This window comes from Mobula hypostoma, chromosome 12 (assembly GCF_963921235.1).
Source record: "Mobula hypostoma chromosome 12, sMobHyp1.1, whole genome shotgun sequence".
Taxonomy (NCBI): domain Eukaryota; kingdom Metazoa; phylum Chordata; class Chondrichthyes; order Myliobatiformes; family Myliobatidae; genus Mobula; species Mobula hypostoma.
Window position 1 is genome coordinate 115,009,839 of NC_086108.1, and position 22,101 is coordinate 115,031,939.

General features: G+C 47.2%; 1 protein-coding gene across 1 annotated transcript in view; it reads right to left on the reverse strand.

The window, feature by feature from the left end:
* The window catches only part of erich3 (glutamate-rich 3), a 167,478-nt gene that overhangs the window by 116,771 nt on the left and 28,606 nt on the right, over nt 1–22,101 (reverse strand). The window contains exons 4-7 of the mRNA XM_063063472.1: nt 11,329–11,400; nt 7,596–7,724; nt 4,506–4,688; nt 925–1,125 (exon numbers count right to left, since the gene is read on the reverse strand). Coding sequence (XP_062919542.1) covers nt 925–1,125; nt 4,506–4,688; nt 7,596–7,724; nt 11,329–11,400 — 585 coding nt within the window. The remainder of the gene's footprint in view (nt 1–924; nt 1,126–4,505; nt 4,689–7,595; nt 7,725–11,328; nt 11,401–22,101) is intronic.

Here is a 22,101-nt window from a genome sequence, read left to right on the forward strand (position 1 = left end):
GGCATCGAAGTAGACAGCCCATTCGGCCCATCGAGTCTAGACCGCCATTCGATCATGACGAATTTATTATCCCCTTCAACCCCATTCTCCTGCCTTCTCCCTGTAACCTTTAACACCCTGACTAATTAAGAACCTGTCAACCTCCATCTTTAAATATACCCAAAGACTTGGCCTCCACAGTCATCTATAACAACAAATTTCACAGATTCACCTCCTTCTGGCTGAACAAATTCCTCATCTGTTCCAAATGGTTGTCCCTCAGTTCTGAGGCTGCACCCTCTGGTCCGAGGCTCTCTCACATCCACTCTGTCCAGGCTCTTCAATATTCAATAGGCTGAGGATATTTAACCTGAATTCCCTCTCCCACACCAAGATCCAGCGTCTCTGATCACCAGTACCCCACCCCCCTTATTAGGCAGAAAGTGGAGGGGGGGAGCAGCTGTTTGCTGTACATCTTCTCTGAAACGCCAACCCCTCATAGTATGAACCCCCCCACAGTCCGTACCCCTCCGCCATTGCATTTCTGAATGCACAATGAATGCTGCTTCACCAGCTTTTCCTCTCTTTTTGCATCACTTGTTTTTTATACACTTTTTACTGTGATTTATAGCTTTTTATTCTATATTGCACTGTACTGCCCCAAAATAACAAATTTTACAACATATGCCAGTGATATTAAACTGATTCCGACAGTCATTCTCCCCTCCGACACCTCCACACCGGCCCAGCTATTCTTCTCACTACTTGCCCCGGCAGAGGAAACACCTCAGCAGTCTGTGCCTGCCCAGGAGTGTGAAGCCCGCCACCATATCTATGGCTCCTGCTGACGCCCCAGCCTGTCCCACAGCAAGTGGTGAGGTCAGCTGGTGGCAACATACATCCTAATAGACGATAGCAGTGCCCTGAGCCCCCGCCGTTCTCTACCTTTTGAGCGGGGCTGGCTGGGGCGTGGGACGTGGTGGGTGCACGTAGCCGGCGTCCTCTGCTAAAGGTGCTCTTCTCCCATGGGCGGAGGGACGGGGGGACAGGAGTCACGTAGTTGTTGATGACGGGAAGACGGTAGGGAGAGAGTCTGCTGGGGGTGTCCACCGTTTGCCAGTGCCTCATCACTTCCCGTTCTGGCTGCTAGGAGGAAAACGAGCAGGATGGTGAGAAACTCCTATTATTTCCTCAACACCACCCACCTATACCACCCTCCCACAGTGTGACACTCCCTCAGTACCACCACTCCCACAGTGTGACTCTCCCTCAGTACCACCCCTCCCACAGTGTGACACTCCCTCAGTACCACCCCTCCCACAGTGTGACCCTCCCTCAGTACCACCCTCCCAGTGTGACCCTCCCTCAGTACCACCCCTCCCAGTGTGACCCTCCCTCAGTACCGCCACTCCCACAGTGAGACCCTCCCTCAGTACCGCCCCTCCCACAGTGTGACCCTCCCTCAGTACCGCCCCTCCCACAGTGTGACTCTCCCTCAGTACCACCCCTCCCACAGTGTGACCCTCCCTCAGTACCGCCCCTCCCACAGTGTGACCCTCCCTCAGTACCGCCCCTCCCACAGTGTGACTCTCCCTCAGTACCGCCCCTCCCACAGTGTGACTCTCCCTCAGTACCACCCCTCCCACAGTGTGACCCTCCCTCAGTACCGCCCCTCCCACAGTGTGACCCTCCCTCAGTACCACCCCTCCCACAGTGTGACCCTCCCTCAATAACACCTCTCCCACAGTGTGACCCTCCCTCAGTACCACCCTCCCAGTGTGACCCTCCCTCAGTACCACCCCTCCCACGGTGTGACCCTCCCTCAATACCACCCTCCCAGTGTGACCCTCCCTCAGTACCACCCTCCCAGTGTGACCCTCCCTCAGTACCACCCCTCCCACAGTGTGACCCTCTCTCAATACCACCCTCCCACAGTGTGACCCTCCCTCAGTACCACCCCTCTCAGTGTGACCCTCCCTCAATACCACCCCTCCCACAGTGTGACCCTCCCTCAGTACCACCCCTCTCAGTGTGACCCTCCCTCAGTACCACCCCTCCCACAGTGTGACCCTCCCTCAGTACCACCCCTCTCAGTGTGACCCTCCCTCAGTACCACCCCTCCCACAGTGTGACCCTCCCTCAGTACCACCCCTCTGACAGTGTGACCATCCCACAGTACCGCCCCTCCCACAGTGTGACCCTCCCTCAGTACCACCCCTCTGACAGTGTGACCATCCCACAGTACCGCCCCTCCCACAGTGTGACCCTCCCTCAGTACCACCCCTCTGACAGTGTGACCATCCCACAGTACTGCGCCAGTTCCAACCTGGGAAAAAAGACATTGACTTTGGAGAAAGCACAGAACTGGGTTTCCTTCCCGGGGAGTTGGGTGATCTCCCCGAAGCTTGAGATGACAACAGGAATCGATGAGGTGTTCGGTCCCATCATGCAAAGGAAGGATATATGCTTACAATGGAGGCAGTTCAGAGCAGACTCACCAGGTTAATTCCTGGAATCAGAGCCATGTCTGCTCTAAACAGGGCATGTGGGTTAGAGCTGCAGTCCTTGGAGGACACAAAAGAAAGGGTGACCGTACTGAAGAACTTCAGACCCTGAAGGGACATGACAGGGGAGATGTGGAGATATTTCCATCAGCGGAAGAGTCTTGTATGAGGAGATCCATGATCAATGGATGGACATTTAAAACTGGGGTTCTTCTCACAGAGGGAGGGGAAATCTCTGGAATTCTCCACCCAGAGGGGGTAAAAGGACTCATTAGATACAGTGGCATGCTAAAGATTTGGCACCCCTGGTCAAAATTTCTGTTACTGTGAATAGCTAAGCGAGTAAAAGATGAACTGCTTTTCAAAAGGCATAAAGTTAAAGATGACACATTTCTTTAATATTTTAAGCAAGAAAACTTTTTTATTTCCATCTTTTATAGTTTCAAAATAACAAAAAAAGAAAAAGGGCCCAAAGCAAAAGTTTGGGCACCCTGCAGGGTCAGTACTTAGTAACATCCCCTTTGGCAAGCATCACATCTTGTAAACGCTTTCTGTAGCCAAGTAAGAGTCTTTCAATTCTTGTTTGGGGGATCTTGGGGGATCCTCTTTTCATCTTCATACCTTTGCTCATTGCGGCCAAAAAGTTCTATTTTAACTTCATCAGTCCACAGGACTTGTTTCCAAAATGCATCAGGCTTGTTTAGATGTTCCTTTGAACCTTTTGAATAGAACTTTTTGGCCGCAATGAGCAAAGGTATGTTTGGAGAAAAAAGGTGCAGAATTTCATGAAAAGAACCCCTCTCCAACTGTTAAGCACGGGGGTGGATCGATCATGCTTTGGGCTTGTGTTGCAGCCAGTGGCACGGAGAACATTTACTGGTAGAGGGAAGAATGAATTCAATTAAATACCAGCAAATTCTGGAAGCAAACATCACACTGTCTGTAAAAAAGCTGAAGATGAAAAGAGGATGGCTTCTACAACAGGATAATGAACCTAAACACACCTCAAAATCCACAATGGACTACCTCAAGAGGTGCAAGCTGAAGATTTTGCCATGGCCCTCACAGTTCCGTGACCTAAACATCAACGAGAATCTGTAGATAGACCTCAAAAGAGCAGTGCATGCAAGACGGCCCAAGAATCTCACAGAACTAGAAGCCTTTTGCAAGGAAGAATGGGCAAAAATCCCCCATACAAGAATCGAAAGACTCTTAGCTGCCTACAGAAAGCGTTTACAAGCTGTGGTACTTGCCAAAGTGGGTGTTACTAAGTACTGACCATGCAGGGTGCCCAAACTTTTGCTTCGGGCCCTTTTCCTTTTTTGTTATTTTGAAACTGTAAAAGATGGAAATAAAAAAGATTTCTTGCTTAAAATATTAAAGAAATGTGTCATCTTTAATTTTATGCCTTTTGGAAATCAGGTCATCTTTTACTCGCTTAGCTATTCACAGTAACAGAAATTTTGACCGGGGTGCCCAAACTTTTGCATACCACTGTATATTTGAGGTAGGGAAAGATGAGCATGATTGAGGACAATGGGGATGAGCTCAATATTACTTCAACCATGATGTGATAGAATTGTGGGGCAGGGTTCAGAGCAAATGGTGGAAGAGATTGCAGAAGTTTCAGTGAGGCCACCTTTCTTTTCTGATCTCCAAAGAATATGGATACAACCCAAGTACCCTCACAACGATCGGACAACCTTCTGATCTCAGGAATTAGCCCAGTTAATCTAATTAACATCTCACACTTCAGGTAGATCACCTAACTCAAAGGGAGGCAACTCGAGATGTTTGAGTACAAGAGGCTCTGAGGGCCCAGAGATCTCCCCAACAATCAGGATGTTGATGTTAGAAGTTGACAGACTTCACGTTTGGAAAGGTCTGGAGCTGGTGAAATGAGGTCACGGGTCAACCTCGACCTGACACAGAAAGACGAGCCGTCCTCCATCCTCCTGTACACAGACAACTGATTTTTCAAATCCAATTTTTTCAGTAAATAATTAATGAAAGAAGCATTACCCCATGAGGGAAGTTGGGGTTGATGTCCCTGACCAGTTCTGGCTGCGAATCCCTCTGTCTGGTGTGCGACGAGCACTGCGCAGTGATTGCTGCTGTGCTCGATACTCCATTGCTCTGCAGGGGGACGAGCCTCGCCGGACGCTGCATCTTCCCAGGGGCAGTGCTGGGACGAGGGGAGGTTGACTGGGGGGAACAGAAGAGGCAGAGAGTGACAAACATGAGAGAGCCTGCAGATACTGGAAATCCAAAGCAACGTTTTGGGCCGAGACCCTTCACCTGGACTGTCGACTCTTCTCCAAAGACGCTACTTGTCACACTGAGTTCCTCCAGCATTTTGTGGGTGTTGCTGAGCCAGAGATTGAAGAGTGTGACCCCGCATGGCACCAACCTCCCTCCAATCACTGCTCCTCCCTCTCTCCTGTGTATCCCTACCACCTCCCCAACTCCCACCCACACATCCCTCGGCATTAGCCGGAGCCCCAGGAGGATGTTCAGCCCTCAAGTCCATTCCAATATCCAACAGGGTCACAGTTACGGCAGACCACCTACCTGGGGTTGTAATGACTGTCCAAGCCTCCGCCTGGGTTACAGGAGGGCTGGAAAGGCTGCTGTATGTATGAGCCTGAGCATTGGGAGGTGTGGACATGCTCACACCTCAACCTGCACTTTGGGTGGGAGAGGGGAGTCAGGGGACAGTGTGAAACCCACACTTGATCAGTTTGACAGATGTTGGGAAAGCCGGCTGTACACCAGAGCCTGGTGGAAATTGTGAATGTGTCAGTGTGTCTGTACACTAGCCCGTGTTGTGGTGGCAGGGAGAAACAATTCTGTGTATCAGACTTAAAGGGAGCTGGAGCTGTGTATCAGTCTATATTTAGAAAAATTGGGAAGGAGATTGCCCTACATATCAGACTGCTTCCAGAGCTGTGGATGAGATTGCCCTGTATATCAGAGTGTGTTTAGGGAGTTGGGAAGGAGATTGCCCTGTGTATCAGACTATGTTTAGGGAGAGGAGATTGTCTTGCATAGCAAACCATGTTTTAGGTGCTGAGAAGGAGATTGGCCTCTGTAATAGAGGATGAGGATGCCAAGATTGACCTGCATAGTGGACTGTGTGAGGATCCTTTCCCACCTACTTGGTCTGACTGATGTCGTCCATTGTCGCTGTGCAGAGCGCAAGGGCAATGTCCTCAGTAATATGTCACCGATCTGATCCCTGTCACAATCTACAGACTTGAAACTCAACACTTCGCCAAGCCTGGCTTGTCTTCGGCAACATGAGCCAAGTTTCCGTTGGTGAAATGTAACCTGCTGTCACTCGGCAGAAAGCCCACCCCCATGACGTAGTCAGCCTCTCCCTCTCCCTGCTGGCCACCCTCAGACAGCACCCCACCCCTCAGCATTGGAAGCTGCTTTGGCAAGGGTGGGGTGAAGAGAAAGGCAGGCTCCCACAGTGACACCAGAGTTAAACAGATCAAAGATACAACCTTGAGTCCCTATTCAGTCCTGCTCACTTGACAGAGACTATCACATTAGAACAGGCCCTTCAGCCCATCACTTCTGTGCTGACCACTCCCCAGAACAGTCTCCACTTCGATGATTCAAGTGCCTGTCCAGCTACTTGCAACAATGTTGTGGGGGTCTCCTCTGCTTCCACCACCCCAACAGGTGGTGAGATTCAGATTCCAAAACCCCTTCCAGGGTAAAATTGCCAGCTTAGATCACACTTAGTATCTGAAAAACTGAGGAATCTGAGAAATATCGAGCAAGTATTTTTCCATCACAACTTTTCATCATGTTGAAAGGAGTCTGGGTTTCCTGGTGCTATCTGTGAAGCTCCCAAATACGTCAGTGACCTTACCTGGAATTGAGCGAGCAACACCATCAAGACGGCCAGATAACACTGTCAGTGACACCCAGAGCAGTAGGTGTGTGGAAGGGACACCCAGGAGTGGTGGTGGGAGCAGAATGATAGTGGGATTCATGAACAGGAATAAGGATCACGTCCAGGCAAATTATGCTGGCTTCCTGATCAGCAGAGACTTGGAGAGCCAAAGGACTTGTTCCTGTGCCATTTCGAGAGGACCAGAACATAAAAGCAAGGAAGTAATGCTGAGGACTTATAAGGCATTGGTCAGACCACATTTGGAGTATTGTGAGCATTTCTGGGCCCCATCTAAAAGATGTGCTGGCATTGAAGTGGGTCCAGAGGAGGTTCATGAGAATGATTTGGGAATGAAAGGGTTAACATTTGGGTGACAGGGTGGAGGTATGTCTCCACTGAAGGAGGTGTAAGGTTCTCCTTGCCTCCGCCAGCCTGCAGGTCATACCTGGGCAAGGTGTAGCACCTGCTCAGCCCCCCAGTCAGGGTCAGGTGAAGCCATGGGAGCCGGTGGTGGATGGTTGTCTGACCAGCTCGTACGTATCACGTCCTGGTTACGTGATCACTGACGCCGGGCAGACAGTCTCTGAAGAGCACTGATAACAGCTGGGGCCACCCGTCTTTTAAAGACACTGCCCAGAAAAAGGCAATGGCAAACCACTTCTGTAGAAAAATTTGCCAAGAAATCATGGTCATGATTGGCCACGAATGAATGATGAACTTATCAGGAGAGTTTGATGGCCCTGGGCCTGTACTTGCTGGAGTTCAGCTGAATGGGGGAAATCTCATTGAAACCAATCGAATACTGGAAGGCCGAGATAGAGTGGACGTGGAGAGGATGTTTCCTATAGTGAGGGAGTCTAGAACCAGAGGGCACAGCCTCAGAAATAAGGGACATCTATTTAGAACAGAGATGAGGAGGAATTTCTTCTGCCAGAGCGTGGTGAACCTGTGGAATTCATTGCCACAGACAGCTGTGGAGGCCAAATCATTGGGTATGTTTAAAGCAGATGTTGATAGGTTCTTGATTACGGACAGAAGGCAGGAGGATGGGGTTGAGAGGAATAATAAATCAGTCAAGACACAGAGCAGCTCAATGTGCTGTCCCCTAATTTTGTTCCTATGTCTTATTTCAGTCGCTGTCTCACTTGATACACGGCGAACATCCCCACCCCCCTGCTGACGCCCTTCCACGAGTCTGTACGTACAGATGTGGAGGGGCTGGGCTGCATCATGTTTGGGCCTGACAGGCTCCTTTGGCAGTTCCGAGAAGCAGCGGGCGGTCGGGGCAATAGGAATGGAATGAGGTCTTCGTCAGGTCTCCTCGTGCGGTCAATCTGCAGCAACAATGAGACGTATTAACAACCAGGACAGAAGAAACACCCCACCTGGCCTTCACACCAACCCGACAGTCGACTGAGAAACCGGGCAAAGGTTGAGTAGTGGTCGGGGTGGTGGAGAGAGTGAGGAAAGGAATTCAGGAATGGACAGAGGGCGAGGTATAACGGGTCAGGTGAATACAGTTACAGGGAACACAGTTACATTTAAAGGGCTCACAGCAGAGGAATGTTGGCTGACTCTAACTCCAAAGTTCAAAGTAAATTTACTATCAAAGTACAAATATGTCAGCACATACCACCCTGAGATTCAATGTCTTGTGGGCATTCACAGTAAAAGCCCAAAGAAATGCAACAGATCAATGGAAAACAGCATACAAGACAGACAAATATCCAACATGCAAAAGACAACTAACTGTGCAAATACAGAAAGAAGAAAGAAAAATAATAATAAATAAATAAGTAATATCAAGAACATGAGATGTTGTCCTTGAAACTTTGTTTCCAGCTGAGATGAAGTTAGTTCAAACCCTCTGCCTCCAACTCCAGCACAGACTCTGGTGTGACAGAAACAAGCTGGAAAAGAATGTCAAAGGACTGCCTTGAAAGAGGATTAATGAAACAAATGGGCTTAATGGGATAAAGTGGCTCAAAAATCACTCTGTTCATTAGAGGAAGGATGTGGAAGCTTTAGAGAGGGTGCAGAAGAGATTTACCAGGATGCTTCCTGGATTGGAGAGTATGTCTTATGAGGATAGGTTGAGTGAGCTAGGGATTTTCTCTCTGGAGCAAAGGCGGGTGAGAGGTGGCTGGATAAAAGTGTACAAGAAGCAGAGATCGAGTGGTCAGCAGAGACATTTTTCCAGAGCAGAAAGTGCTAATACAAGAGGGCATAAGTTTATGGTGACTGGAGGAAAGTATAGGGGCAATATCAGAAGAAGGATTTTTACAGAGACTAGTGAGTGTGTGGAACGCACTACCAGGGTAGTGGCAAAGGGGAATTAAATAAACTCTGAGATAGGCACATGGGTGATAGAAAAATAAATGGAAAGCTACGTGGGAAGGAAAGGTTAGATTGATCTTGGCCTAGGTATGTTAAAAGATAAGCACAATATCATGGCTGAAGGAACTGAACTGTGCTGTAATGTTCTGTGTTCGATGTTCACCTGACCAAAAAGTCTTGATGTAAACAAAGATAGTATTCACAGAAACTGGAGGTTAGGAGTTAAGGGGATGGGCAGAAGGGCTACAGAGACAAGGAGGAGAGTGTTGCAGCAACAAATTCATCCGGAGCCTGTTGCCCGAGAGGGCAGTGGCTGCCCAACTGCCTGACCTGTTGTTCTGCCAGCATCTGCAGAATCTCCTGTGTCAGTGGGAGAAGGATTGTTCAGAGGGAACTGGAGAAAGGGGAATGTGTGCAGGGCTGTGAGGAGAGAGCAGTGGGCACTGGTGCAGCCTCGATGGGCTGAGAGGGTTCTTTAAGATACAAGTGCTGTGGACATGTGACACTTGTCTTTAAGATACGAGTGCTGTGCCAGCAGCCCATTCCACGCACTCACCACTCTCTGCGTAAAAAACTTACCCCTGACATCTCCTCTGTACCTACTCCCCAGCACCTTAAAACCTGTGTCCTCTTGTGCTAACCATTTCAGCCCTGGGGCAAAGCCTCTGACTATCCACATGATCAATGCCTCTCATCATCTTATACACCTCTATCAGGTCACCTCTCATTCTCTGTCACTACAAGGAAAAAAGGCCGAGATCACTCAACCTATTCTCATAAGGCATGCTCCCCAATCTAGGCAACAGCCTTGTAAATCTCCTCTGCACCCTTCCTATGGTTTCCACATCCTTCCTGTAGTGAGGCGACCAGAACTGAGTGCAGTACTCCAAGTGGGGTCTGACCAGGGTCCTATATAGCTGCAACATTACCTCTCAGCTCCTAAATTCAATCCCACGATTGATGAGGGCCAATGCACCGTATGCCTTCTTAACCATACAGTCAACCTTCAGAGCAGCTATGGACTCAAACACAAAGATCCCTCTGATCCTCTACACTGCCAAGAGTCTTACCATTAATACTGTATTCTGCCATCATAATTGACCTACCGAAATGAACCATCTCACACTTATCTGGGTTGAACTCAATCTGCCACTTCTCAGCCCAGTTTTGCATCCTATTAGTGTCCCGCTGTAACCTCTGACAGCCCTCCACACTATCCACAACACCCCCAACCTTTGTGTTATCAGCAAATTTACTAACCCATCCACCCACTTCCTCATCCAGGTCATTTATAAAAATCATGAAGAGTAGGGGTCCCAGAACAGATCCTTGAGGCACACCACTGGTCACTGACCTCCATGCAGAATATGACGCATCTACAACTACTCTTTGCCTTCTGTGAGCAAGCCAATTGTGGATCCACAAAGCAATGTCCCCTTGGATCCCATGCCTCCTTACTTCCTCAATAAGCCTTGCATAGGGTACCTTGTCAAATGCCTTGCTGAAATCCATATACACTACATCTACTGCTCTACCTTCATCAATATGTTTAGTCACATCCTGAAAAAAGTTCAATCAGGTTTGTAAGGCACAACCGTATCCTGAGATTCATTTTCATGCAGCATTTACAGTAGATACAAAGAAACATAAGAATCAATAAACTACACATGAAGACTAGCAAGCTTGTACAAAATACAAACCTCACAAATACAAAAAACAATTAATTAAAAAAAAATTAATACTGAGATCATAAATTGTAGAGACTTGGAAAGTGAGCCTGTAGGTTGTGGGAATAGTTCAGTAGTGGGATGAGTGAAGTTGAGTGAAGTTATCCCCTCTCGCTGAAGAACCTGAAGGGTAATAACTGTTCCTGAACATGGTGGTGAGAGTCCTAAAGCTCCTGTACCTCCTTCCTGAGGACAGCAGTGAAAAGGGAGCAGGGCCAGTCTCAGTAAACGACAGGGTAGTTGTAAAATTGTCTCTGGTTCACCCACATTCTTCATGTGAGAAAATCTGGTGTGTCTGGAAAAGCCGAGTAGAAGAGGGCATGGATTTAAGGTGAAGGGGACCAGTTTACAGGAGATGTATTGGACAGACTGACAGTGGTAGGAGTGTGGAATGTGCTGCAAGAGGTGGTGACACATGCAATCAAGGTGTTTAAAAGACTGTTAGACAGACACAGTGACGTGCAGGAAGAGGAAGCAGATAGACCATGCCCTCACCCCACCATTTTAAAGGGGCTTCTTCCCCCTTCCTTTCCAGTACTGATGAAGGGTCTCGGCCCAGAACGTCGACTGCTTATTCCCATCCATAGATGCTGCCTGTCCTGCTAAGTTCCTCCAGCACTTTGTGCATGCTGCTCTCGGTATATGGACAGCTGGGATTTTGTTTTGCTCAGCACAGTCATTGCCCTGAAGGACCTGCTCTATGTTCTGTGAGATGGTTCCCACTAGCTGCTGCGTGCGGTGCTACCATGGGCAAACACCACAGCACCCAGTCAGTGAAACTGTGGGGATTTGGTAATGCTGAGTTCCGACCTCCTTCAACCCCGGTAAACATAACCACACAAACCAATGCACAGAGCAGCGGCGTAAACACAACCTTGACGCGCTGGATGCGGTCTCTACGAGACAAATCTTCCAACCTCCTCTGGATCTCCTGCTGATGCAAACGCTGGTGGGGGAAAACAAGTTCAAGTTCAGTTTATTGTAATTCAACCGTACACATGAACAGTACACCCCCAACGAAACAACGTTCCTCCAGACCAAGGTGCACAACACAGTACATATAACTCACACAACCGTACACATGAACAGTGTACCCCCAAACAAAACAATGTTCCTCCAGACCAAGGTGCACAACACAGTACATATAACTCACACAACCGTACACATGAACAGTGTACCCCCAAACAAAACAATGTTCCTCCAGAATTTGATGCCCACAGTACATATAACTCACACACAACCATATACATGTACAGTGTACCCCCAACGAAACAGCAAATCCTCTGGACCGAAGTGCCCACAGTACATATAACTCACACAACCGTACACATGTACAGTACACCCCCAAATGAAACAACATTCCCCTGGGGCCAAGGTGCACAACACAGTCACACGATATAACTCACATACAACACATACTGAACTGTTATCACAAGCTATGAACTCACTTTCAATGATTCTTCATCTCAAGTTCTCAATATTTATGTTTAATTATTATTATTTTTGAATTTGCACACTTTGCCTTTTGCACAGGGGCTGTTTATCCATCCTGTTGTGCACTCTTTCATTGATTCTATTGTGTTTCTTTGTATCTATTGTGAATGCCCACAAGACAATGAATCTCCGGACTGGACATGGTGACAGTTGTACTTTGATAATAAATTTATTTTCAATTTTGAAATTGATAAAGTAATATTACTGCAAATAAATTAACAAACAATAAAATAGATTGCAGAAGATTGAGATTGGGCATACGGTGTATTTACGATACAAGAAGTAAACGTGGAGGGGGTTACCACACAGAGTATGTCACAGGCTCTTCTTGCCTCACATCAGATGACATAGCAGCAGGATTAGGCCATTCATCTCATCAAGTCTGCTCCGCCATTCCACCACGGCCAATTTAATACTCCTCTCGGCCCCATTCTCCCCACAACCTTTGATGTGCTAACTAACCCATCAACCTCTGCTTTAAACGTTAGCAGTAGTTCACTGACAACCAGAGGCTCGCACTGCTCCAGACCACGAACCAAAACAGCCAATCTGTACGCACACAGGAGTACCGCCTCTCCCACAGAGCAAAGCTCCCTCAGTTCCGCCCCTCCCTACAGTGTGAACCTCCCTCAGTGGGGTCTCCCATTCTCCTGACGTCAGTCAGTAGGGATGGCAGAGGGAGTGTGCACTGCAGGAACATGGTGCTTTTGTGGGACTATATTGATAAGACTTATCACCTGAAATAAATTTATTTGAAGTTGTGTGCCAAGAGCTGTAATGCCTCTCACAATGGGATGAGCTGGTATTAGACCGTTGGAACAATGCAAGAAGCCAGAGACACAGGTCGGAGTGGAAGTGAGATGACACGGAGCTTGGGTGAGTTATGGATAGTGCAGAAGGTTATCATACATTACAATGGAGCATTGACAGGATGCAGAGCTGGACTAAGGAGTGGCAAATGGAGTTCAAGCAGGAAAAGTGTGAAAAGATCAACTTTGAAAGTTTGAATTTTGAAGGCTGAATTCAGGGTTAAAGGCAGGGGATTCTTGGCAGTGTGGAGGAACAGACATCTTGGAGTTCATGTCCATAGATCCTTCAAAGGGGCATCACAAGTTGACAGGGTGGTATGATGTGTATATAGATAATATGCTTTATCCATAATAGAATCTTTCCCATAATGCCATGGGTTCTTAACTTGTTAAGCAGCCTCACATGTGGCACCTTGTCAATAGCCTTCTGAAAATCCAAGTACACTACATCAACCAATTCTCTTTTGTCTATCCTGCAAGTTATTTCTTCAAAGATTTCCAAAAGATTTGTCAGGAAGATTTTCTCTTGAAGAAAGCATGCTGACTAGGGCTTACTTTATTATGTGCCTGCAAGCTCCCTGAAACCACATCCCTAACGATCGGTTCCAACATCTTCCCAACCATGAAGGTCAGACCAACTGGCCTATAATTTCCTTTCTTCTGTCTCTCACCCTTCTTGAAGAGTGGAGTAACATTTGCAATTTTCCAGTCTTCTGGAACCATTCCAGTATTTAGTGATTCTTGAAAGATCATTTCCAATACCTCCACGATCTCTTCAGCCACCTCTTTCAGAACTCTGGGGTGTACATACTCTGGTCCAGGTGACTTATCTACCTTCAGGACTTTTCAGTTTCCCCAAAAATCTTCTCCCTAATAATGGTAACTTCAATGGACCCCTGACACTCCAGAACTTCCACCATACCGCAAGTGTCTTCTACAGTGAAGATTGATGTAAAATGCTTGTTCAGTTCATCTGCCATTTATTTGTCCCTCGTTACTACCTCTACAGCATCGTTTCGCAGCAGTCCGATATCCACTCTTACCTCTTTTACACTTCAGGTATCCGAAGAAACTCTTGAATATTGCAGGCTAGCTTACTTTTGTGTTCTATTTTTTTCCCTTCTTAATGACTTTTTTTAGTTGCCTTCTGTTGGTTTTTAAAAGTTTCTCAATCCTTTAACTTGCCACTCATTTTTGCTCCATTATATGCGCTCTCTTTGGTTTTTATGTTGGCTTTGAATTCTTGTGTTGGCAACAGTTGTGTCACCTTGCCTTTAGAACACTTCTTTCAGGATGTATACATCCTGTGCCTTCTGACTCGCTTCCAGAAATTTCAGCCATTGCTGCTGTACTGTCCTCCCTGCCAGTTTTCTTTTCCAATCAATTTTGGCCAACTCCTCTCTCTTGCCTCTGGAATTCCCTGTAGTCCACTATAATACTGAATTATCTGACTTTAGCTTCTCCTTCTCAAATTTCAGGGTGAATTCTATCATATTATGATCACTCTTTCCCTCAGGGTTCCTTTACCTTAAGCTCGCTAATCAATTCAAGTGCATTGCACAACACTCAATCCAAAACAGCTGGTGCTCTTGTGGGTTTAACCACGAGCTGATCTAAAAACCCATCTCGTGGGCATTCTGGAAAATCTCTCTTGGGATCCAGCACCAACTTGATTTTTCTTAATCCACCTGCACATTGAAATCCTTCAAGACTATTGTAACATTGTCCTTTTGGCAATCATTTTCAATCTCCCATTGTAATTTGTAGAGAAAATCCTTACTACTGTTTAGGGGTCTGTATGTAACCCCCTTCAGTTTTTACTCTTTTTACCCCTGCAGTTCCTTAGCTCTACCCACAATGATTCAAAACCTTCCAACTCCCAGAGTCTCAGAGCCCTGAGAAAGATTGTTGAAGAGATAACAGATGTATTGGTCATGATCTTTCAAGAATCACTTTATTCTGGTATGGTCCCAGACGACCGGAAGGTTGCAAATGTCACTCCACTCTTTAGGAACGGAGAAAGGCAAAAAGAAGAGTTGGAGTCTATTATTAAGGATGAGCTTTCAGGGTACTTGAAGATTAATGATAAAATAGTCAAAGTCAGTATGGTTTCTGTAAAGAAAAATTTTGCCTGACAAATCTGTTGGGAGTTCTTTGAGGAAGTAACAAGCAGGGTGGACAAAAGAGAGGCAATGGATGTCACTTGCTTGGATTTTCAGAAGGCATTTGATAAGGTGCCGCACATGAAACTGCTTAACAAGATAAAATCCTATGGTGTTACAGGAAAGATACTGACATGGACAGAGGAATGGCTGACAGGCAGGAGGCAGTGAGTGGGAATAAAAGGGACCTTTTCTGGTTGGCTGCCAGTGGCTAGTGGTGTTCCTCAGGGGTCAGTATTGAGACCACTACTTTTCACAATGTTTCTCAAAGACTTAGATAATGGAATTAACAGGAATTCTGCAGATGCTGGAAATTCAAGCAACACACATAAAAGTTGCTGGTGAACGCAGCAGGCCAGGCAGCATCTCTAGGAAGAGGTGCGGTAGACGTTTCAGGCCGAGATCCTTCGAAGTCCTGACGAAGGGTCTCGGCCTGAAATGTCGACTGCACCTCTTCCTAGAGATGCTGCCTGGCCTGCTGCGTTCACCAGCAACTTTTATGTATGTTGCTTAGATAATGGAATTGATGGCTTTGTGGTAAAGTTTGCAGATGATACGAAGGTAGGTGGCGGGGTAGGTAGTACTGAGGAAGCAATGCGTTGCAGCAGAACTTAAGACAAATTGGAAGAATGGGCAAAAAATTGGCAAATGGAACAGCGCTGGGAAATGTATGATGATGCATTTTGGTAAAAAGAACAACAGGGCGGACCTACTATCTAAATGGGGAGAGGGTTCAAACATCAGAGGTGCAGAGGAACTTAGGAATCTCATGCAGACTCCCAGAAGGTTCATTCACAAGTTGAGTCTGCGGTAAAGAAGGCAAATCCAATGTTGGCATTTATTTCAAGGGGAATTGAATATAAAAGCAAAGAAACAATGCCGAGCCTTTATAAGACACTAGTCAGGCTGCACTTGGAGTATTGTCAACAGCTTTGGGCCCCATATCTCAGAAAGGATGTGTTGTCATTGGAGAGAGTCCAGAAGAGGTTCATGAAGATGATTCCAGGAACGAAGGGGTTAACATATGAGGAGCACGTGGCAGCTTTGGGCCTGTACTCACTGGAATTTAGAAGAATGCATGGGCATCTCATAGAAACCTACTGAATATTGAAAGGCCTAGATAGGGTAGATGTGGAGAGGATGTTTCCTCTGGTGGGGTATCCAGAACTAGAGGACACAGCCTCAAAACTGAGGGGTGACCTTTAAGAACAGAGGTCGGGAGGAATTTATTTAGCAAGATGGTGGTAAATCTGTGGAGTGCTCCGCCACACACTGTGGTGGATGCCAAGTCCATGGGAATACTTAAAGCAGAAGTTGATCTTTTCCTGATTGGTCAGGGCATTAAAGGATATGGCGATAAGGCAGATGTATGGGGTTGAGTGGAATCTGAGTTCAGCCATGATGGAATGGCAGAGCAGATCAATGGGCTGAATGGTCTAACTTTGCTCCTATGTCTTGTGGTGACCTCTTTCTCATGACTTGATTTCATTTTTTTCCAACAGAACCATGTCACCTCCTCTGCCTACCTGCCTGTCTTTTTGACACAGTGCCAATCTATAACTGTGCTACAAGTTCATCCACCTTATTCCATATACTGTGCACATTCACATACAACACCTTCAGTCCTGCATTCCCCCTTTATGATCTTGTCCATCTTTTACATTGCGACTATGACTGCAATTTTGTCCTATCATTAGCCCCTCCTTGCTAGGAGTCTCACTACACATTGCCTCTGTTTGTAAACCAACTACCTCATCTTCAGCAGTCAGGTTCCCACCCCCCTGCTGAATTAGTCTAAAACCTCCCGAACAACTCTGGCAAATCTGCCGCAAGGATATTGGACCCCTTTGGGGTTCAGGTGTAACCTATGTGAGATGTGGCAGTCTTGGGGGAACTCCCCTCTCCCGCAGAGTCACATCTTCCAGAAGTGCATACAGCTGGGCGATCTGGAAGACTGTGTAAGGAATTTGGAGCAGCAGCTGGATGACCTTCGACTCATAAGGGAGAATGAGGCAGTCATAGATGAGAGCTGCAGGGAGGTAGTCACACCTAGGCTGTCGGAAGCAGGTCATTGGGTGACAGTCAGAGGGGGAAAGCAAAGGTGAGCAGACAGGTAGTGCAGATCACCCCTGTAGCCATTCCCCTGAATAGTAAGTTTACCATCCTGGATACTGTTGGCAAGGACGACCGACCAGGTGTGAGTCACGGTGGCAGGGCCTCCGGCACTGAGTCTGACCAGGTGGTACAGAAGGGTGGGATGGAGAAGAGGAGAGCTGTCGTCATTGGAGACTCTATAGTCAGGGGAGCAGACAGGAGATTTTGTGGATGTGAGAAGGACACTCGCATGGTTTGTTGCCTCCCAGGTGCCAGGGTCCGGGATGTCTCTGACCAGGTGCACGACATCCTGGTACGAGAAGGAAAGCAACCAGAAGTCGTGATACATGTTGGGACCAATGACATAGGCAGGAAGAGGGATGAGGTCCTGAAGTGTGTGTTTCGGGAAGTAGGCAGAAGGCTGAAGAACAGGACCTCAAGGGTGGCGTTCTCAGGATTGCTGCCAGTGCTACGTGACAGAGATGGTAAGAATTGGAGGAGATGGCAGTTGAATGCATGGCTGAGGAGTTGGTGCAGGGAGCAGGGTTTTAGATTTTTGGATCATTGGGATCTCTTCTGGGGAAGGTGGGACCTGTACAGATTGGATGGGTTGCACCTGAACTCGAGGGGGAGCAATATCCTTGCAGGTAGGTTTGCTAGCATGGTTCTGGAGGGTTTAAACTAATTTGCAAGGGGGATGGGACCTGGAGCGATAGAGCAGTGAAAGAAGTGCATGGAGTAAAGCCAAATCTAACATATAGAGAGGCTTTGAGGAAAGAGAAGCAGAATAAACGGTGTAAAGACAGTAAGGTAGAAGGGCTGAAATGTGTGTACCTCAATGCAAGAAGCATCAGGAACAAAGGTGATGAACTGAAAGCTTGGATACATACATGGAATTATGATGTAGTGGCCATTACAGAGACTTGGCTGGCACCACGGCAGGAATGGATTCTCAATATTCCTGGATTTCAGTGCTTTAAAAGGGATAGAGGTGGGGGGCGGGGGAGGGGGGGAGGGGAGGAGGGGTGGCATTACTGTTCATGGATACTATTACAGCTACAGAAAGGATGGGTAATGGAGCAGGATCCTCTTTTGAGTCAGTATGGTTGGAAGTCAGGAACAGTAAGGGAGCAGTTACTCTATTGGGGGTATTCTATAGGCCCCCTGGTAGCAGCAGAGATACCGAGGAGCAGATTGGGAGGCAGATTTTGGAAAGGTGCAAAAATAACAGGGTTGTTATCATGGGTGACTTTAACTTCCCTAATATTGATTGGCACCTGATTAGTTCCAAGGGTTTAGATGGGGCAGAGTTTGTTAAGTGTGCCCAGGACAGATTCCTGTCACAGTATGTTGACAGGCCAACTAGGGGGAATGCCATACTAGATCTAGTACTAGGTAACGAACCAGGTCAGGTCACAGATCTCTCAGTGGGTGAGTATCTGGGGGACAGTGACCACCACTCCCCTGGCCTTTAGCATTATCATGGAAAAGGATAGAATCAGAGAGGACAAGAAAATTTTTAATTGGGGAAGGGCAAATTATGAGGCTATAAGGCTAGATCTTGCGGGTGTGAATTGGGGTGGTGTTTTTGCAGGGAAATGTACTATGGACATGTGGTCGATGTTTAGAGATCTCTTGTAGGATGTTAGAGATAAATTTGTCCCGGTGAAGAAGATAAAGAATGGTAGGGTGAAGGAACCATGGGTGACAAGTGAGGTGGAAAATCTAGTCAGGTGGAAGAAGGCAGCATACATAAGGTTTAGGAAGCAAGGATCAGATGGGTCTATTGAGGAATATAGGATAGCAAGAAAGGAGCTTAAGAAGGGGCTGAGGAGAGCAAGAAGGGGGCATGAGAAGGCCTTGGCGAGTAGGGTAACGAAAAACCCCAAGGCATTCTTCAATTATGTGAAGAACAAAAGGATGATAGGAGTGAAGGTAGGACCAATTAGAGATAAAGGTGGGAAGATGTGCCTGGAAGTGAGCGAGGTCCTCAATGAATACTTCTCTTCGGTATTCACCAATGAGAGGGAACTTGATGACGATGAGGACAATATGAGTGAGGTTGATGTTCTGGAGCATGCAGATATTAAGGGAGAAGAGGTGTTGGAGTTGTTAAAATACATTAGGATGGAAAAGTCCCCGGGGCAAGACAGAATATTCCCCAGGCTGATCCACGAGGCAAGGGAAGAGATTGCTGAGCCTCTGGCTAAGATCTTTATGTCCTTGTTGTCCACGGGAATGGTACCGGAGGATTGGAGGGAGGCGAATGTTGTCCCCTTGTTCAAAAAAGGTAGTAGGGATAGTCCGGGTAATTATAGACCAGTGAGCCTTATGTCTGTGGTGGGAAAGCTGTTGGAAAAGATTCTTAGAGATAGGATCTATGGGCATTTAGAGAATCATGGTCTGATCAGGAACAGTCAGCATGGCTTTGTGAAGGGCAGATCGTGTCTTACAAGCCTGATAGAGTTCTTTGAGGAGGTGACCAGGCATATAGATGAGGGTAGTGCAGTGGATGTGATCTATATGGATTTTAGGAAGGCATTTGACAAGGTTCCACATGGTAGGCTTATTCAGAAAGTTGGAAGGCATGGGATCCACGGAAGTTTGGCCAGGTGGATTCAGAATTGGCTTGCCTGCAGAAGGCAGAGGGTGGTGGTGGAGGGAGTACATTCAGACTGGAGGGTTGTGACTAGTGGTGTCCCACAAGGATCTGTTCTGGGACCTCTACTCTTCCTGATTTTTATTAACGACCTGGATGTGGGGGTAGAGGGGTGGGTTGGCAAGTTTGCAGACGACACAAAGGTTGGTGGTGTTGTAGTTAGTGTAGAGGATTGTCGAAGATTGCAGAGAGACATTGATAGGATGCAGAAGTGGGCTGAGAAGTGGCAGATGGAGTTCAGCCCAGAAAAGTGTGAGGTGGTACACATTGGAAAGACAAACTCCAAGGCAGAGTACAAAGTAAATGGCAGGATACTTGGTAGTGTGGAGGAGCAGAGGGATCTGGGGGTACATGTCCACAGATCCCTGAAAGTTGCCTCACAGGTGGATAGGGTAGTTAAGAAAGCTTATGGGGTGTTAGATTTCATAAGTCGAAGGATAGAGTTTAAGAGTCGTGATGTAATGATGCAGCTCTATAAATCTCTGGTTAGGCCACACTTGGAGTACTGTGTCCAGTTCTGGTCACCTCACTATAGGAAGGATGTGGAAGCATTGGAAAGGGTACAGAGGAGGTCTACCAGAATGCTGCCTGGTTTAGAGAGTATGCATTATGATCAGAGATTGAGGGACCTTGGGCTTTACTCTTTGGAGAGGAGGAGGAGGATGAGAGGAGACATGATAGAGGTGTACAAGATAATAAGAGGAATAGATAGAGTGGATAGTCAGCGCCTCTTCCCCAGGGCACCACTGCTCAATACAAGAGGACATGGTTTTAAGGTGAGGGGCAGGAAGTTCAAGGGGGATATTAGAGGAAGGTTTTTTACTCAGAGAGTGGTTGGTGCGTGGAATGCACTGCCTGAGTCAGTGGTGGAGCAGGTACACTACTAGACAGGTATATGGAGGAATTTAAGGTGGGCGGCTATATGGGAGGCAGGGTTTGAGGGTCGGCACGACAATGTGGGCCGAAGGGCCTCTACTGTACTATTCTATGTTCTAAGCCTTTTGCACAGGTTGTATATTCCCAGCAGAGATCCCAGTGGTTTATAAACCCCTGCCCTGTGCATTAGCTCTTCAGCCACACATCCTCCTGCCAAATTATCCTGTTTTTACCCTCTCTAGCACATGGCAGAGGCAGCAATCCAGAGATTACTACCCTGGAAGTCCTGTTTTTCAGCTTTCCACCAAGTTCACTAAAATCTCTCTTCGGGCCCTCCTCACTTATCTACCTCCGTCATTGGTGGCAATATGAACCAAGACTTCTGGCTGCTTTCCCTCCTTGTTTAGAATGCCAATCTAAGATATCCTTGATCCTGAAATCTGGGAGGCAAAATACCATCTGGGTATCTCTATCACACCCAGAGAATCTCGCCTCTGATCCTCTGACTATGGAATCTACTATCAACACTGCAGTCCTCCTCACCTCTTGTGAGCCACGGCACCGGACAGCGCCAGAGACCCGGCCACTGCAGCTTCCCCCGGTAGGTCATCTCCCTCAACAGTATCTAAAGTGGTATAGTTATTACTGAAGGGAATGGCCACAGGTGTACTCCACACTGGCTATGCATTTCCCTTCCTTTTTCTGACAGTCACCCAGTTATCCATCTCCTGCAGCCTAGGAGTAACTACCTCCCTGCAGCTCCTGTCTGTCACCTCCTCATTCTCCCATATGAGTCAAAGGTCATCCAGCTGCAGCTCCAGTTCCCTCAATACATTCTCTCAGCAGCCTCAACTCAATGCACATGGTGCTGATATGTTAATCCAGGAGACTGGAGGTCTCCTTGACTTCCCACATCCCACATACAGTACAAACCACCGCCCCTGGAGCCATTCTCACTAAACTACCCTGCCCCAACAGATGAGGAATGAACAAGAAAGAAGAAAAAGACAGTTGTCGGATACTCCACCTCGCCCAACCCTGGTCTCACCGAAGCCTGATGAGCCAAAGCCACTCGAAAGACTGGCACAGTCTTAGCCGCTAAAAGAATGATTGCTCTGCTTGCATCCGTGTTACTTTTATTCGCCTTTTCTAATTGAAACCCCTTTTTACCAGGCGACTCTAGAGATCTGGCTTGCTAGCCACTCAGCATTGAGAAAACCACCTTTCTCAGACTCCATACGTCTAGGGTAGATATGACTGAGGCCCCACTAAACCCATGAGATTGAGACTTCTCGGCCACCCAAACCCCAGTTTGAGTGAATACTGTGTGAGTTACTGCCCCATGCAATCGCCCGTCGGCAAGAAAGAACAGATCATACACCACACACAATTATAAAGGAAGTACATTTATGAATATTAACTTAACCAAAGAGTTATTAAGGAAAAGAAAGAAAAAAAAAGGGCCCACTATAATTAAACAGTCAAACATGCACAGATTGGAGCTCAAATCTTCCAAAAGCCAGTGTGTCCGATGTACTCACGGCACCAACTGC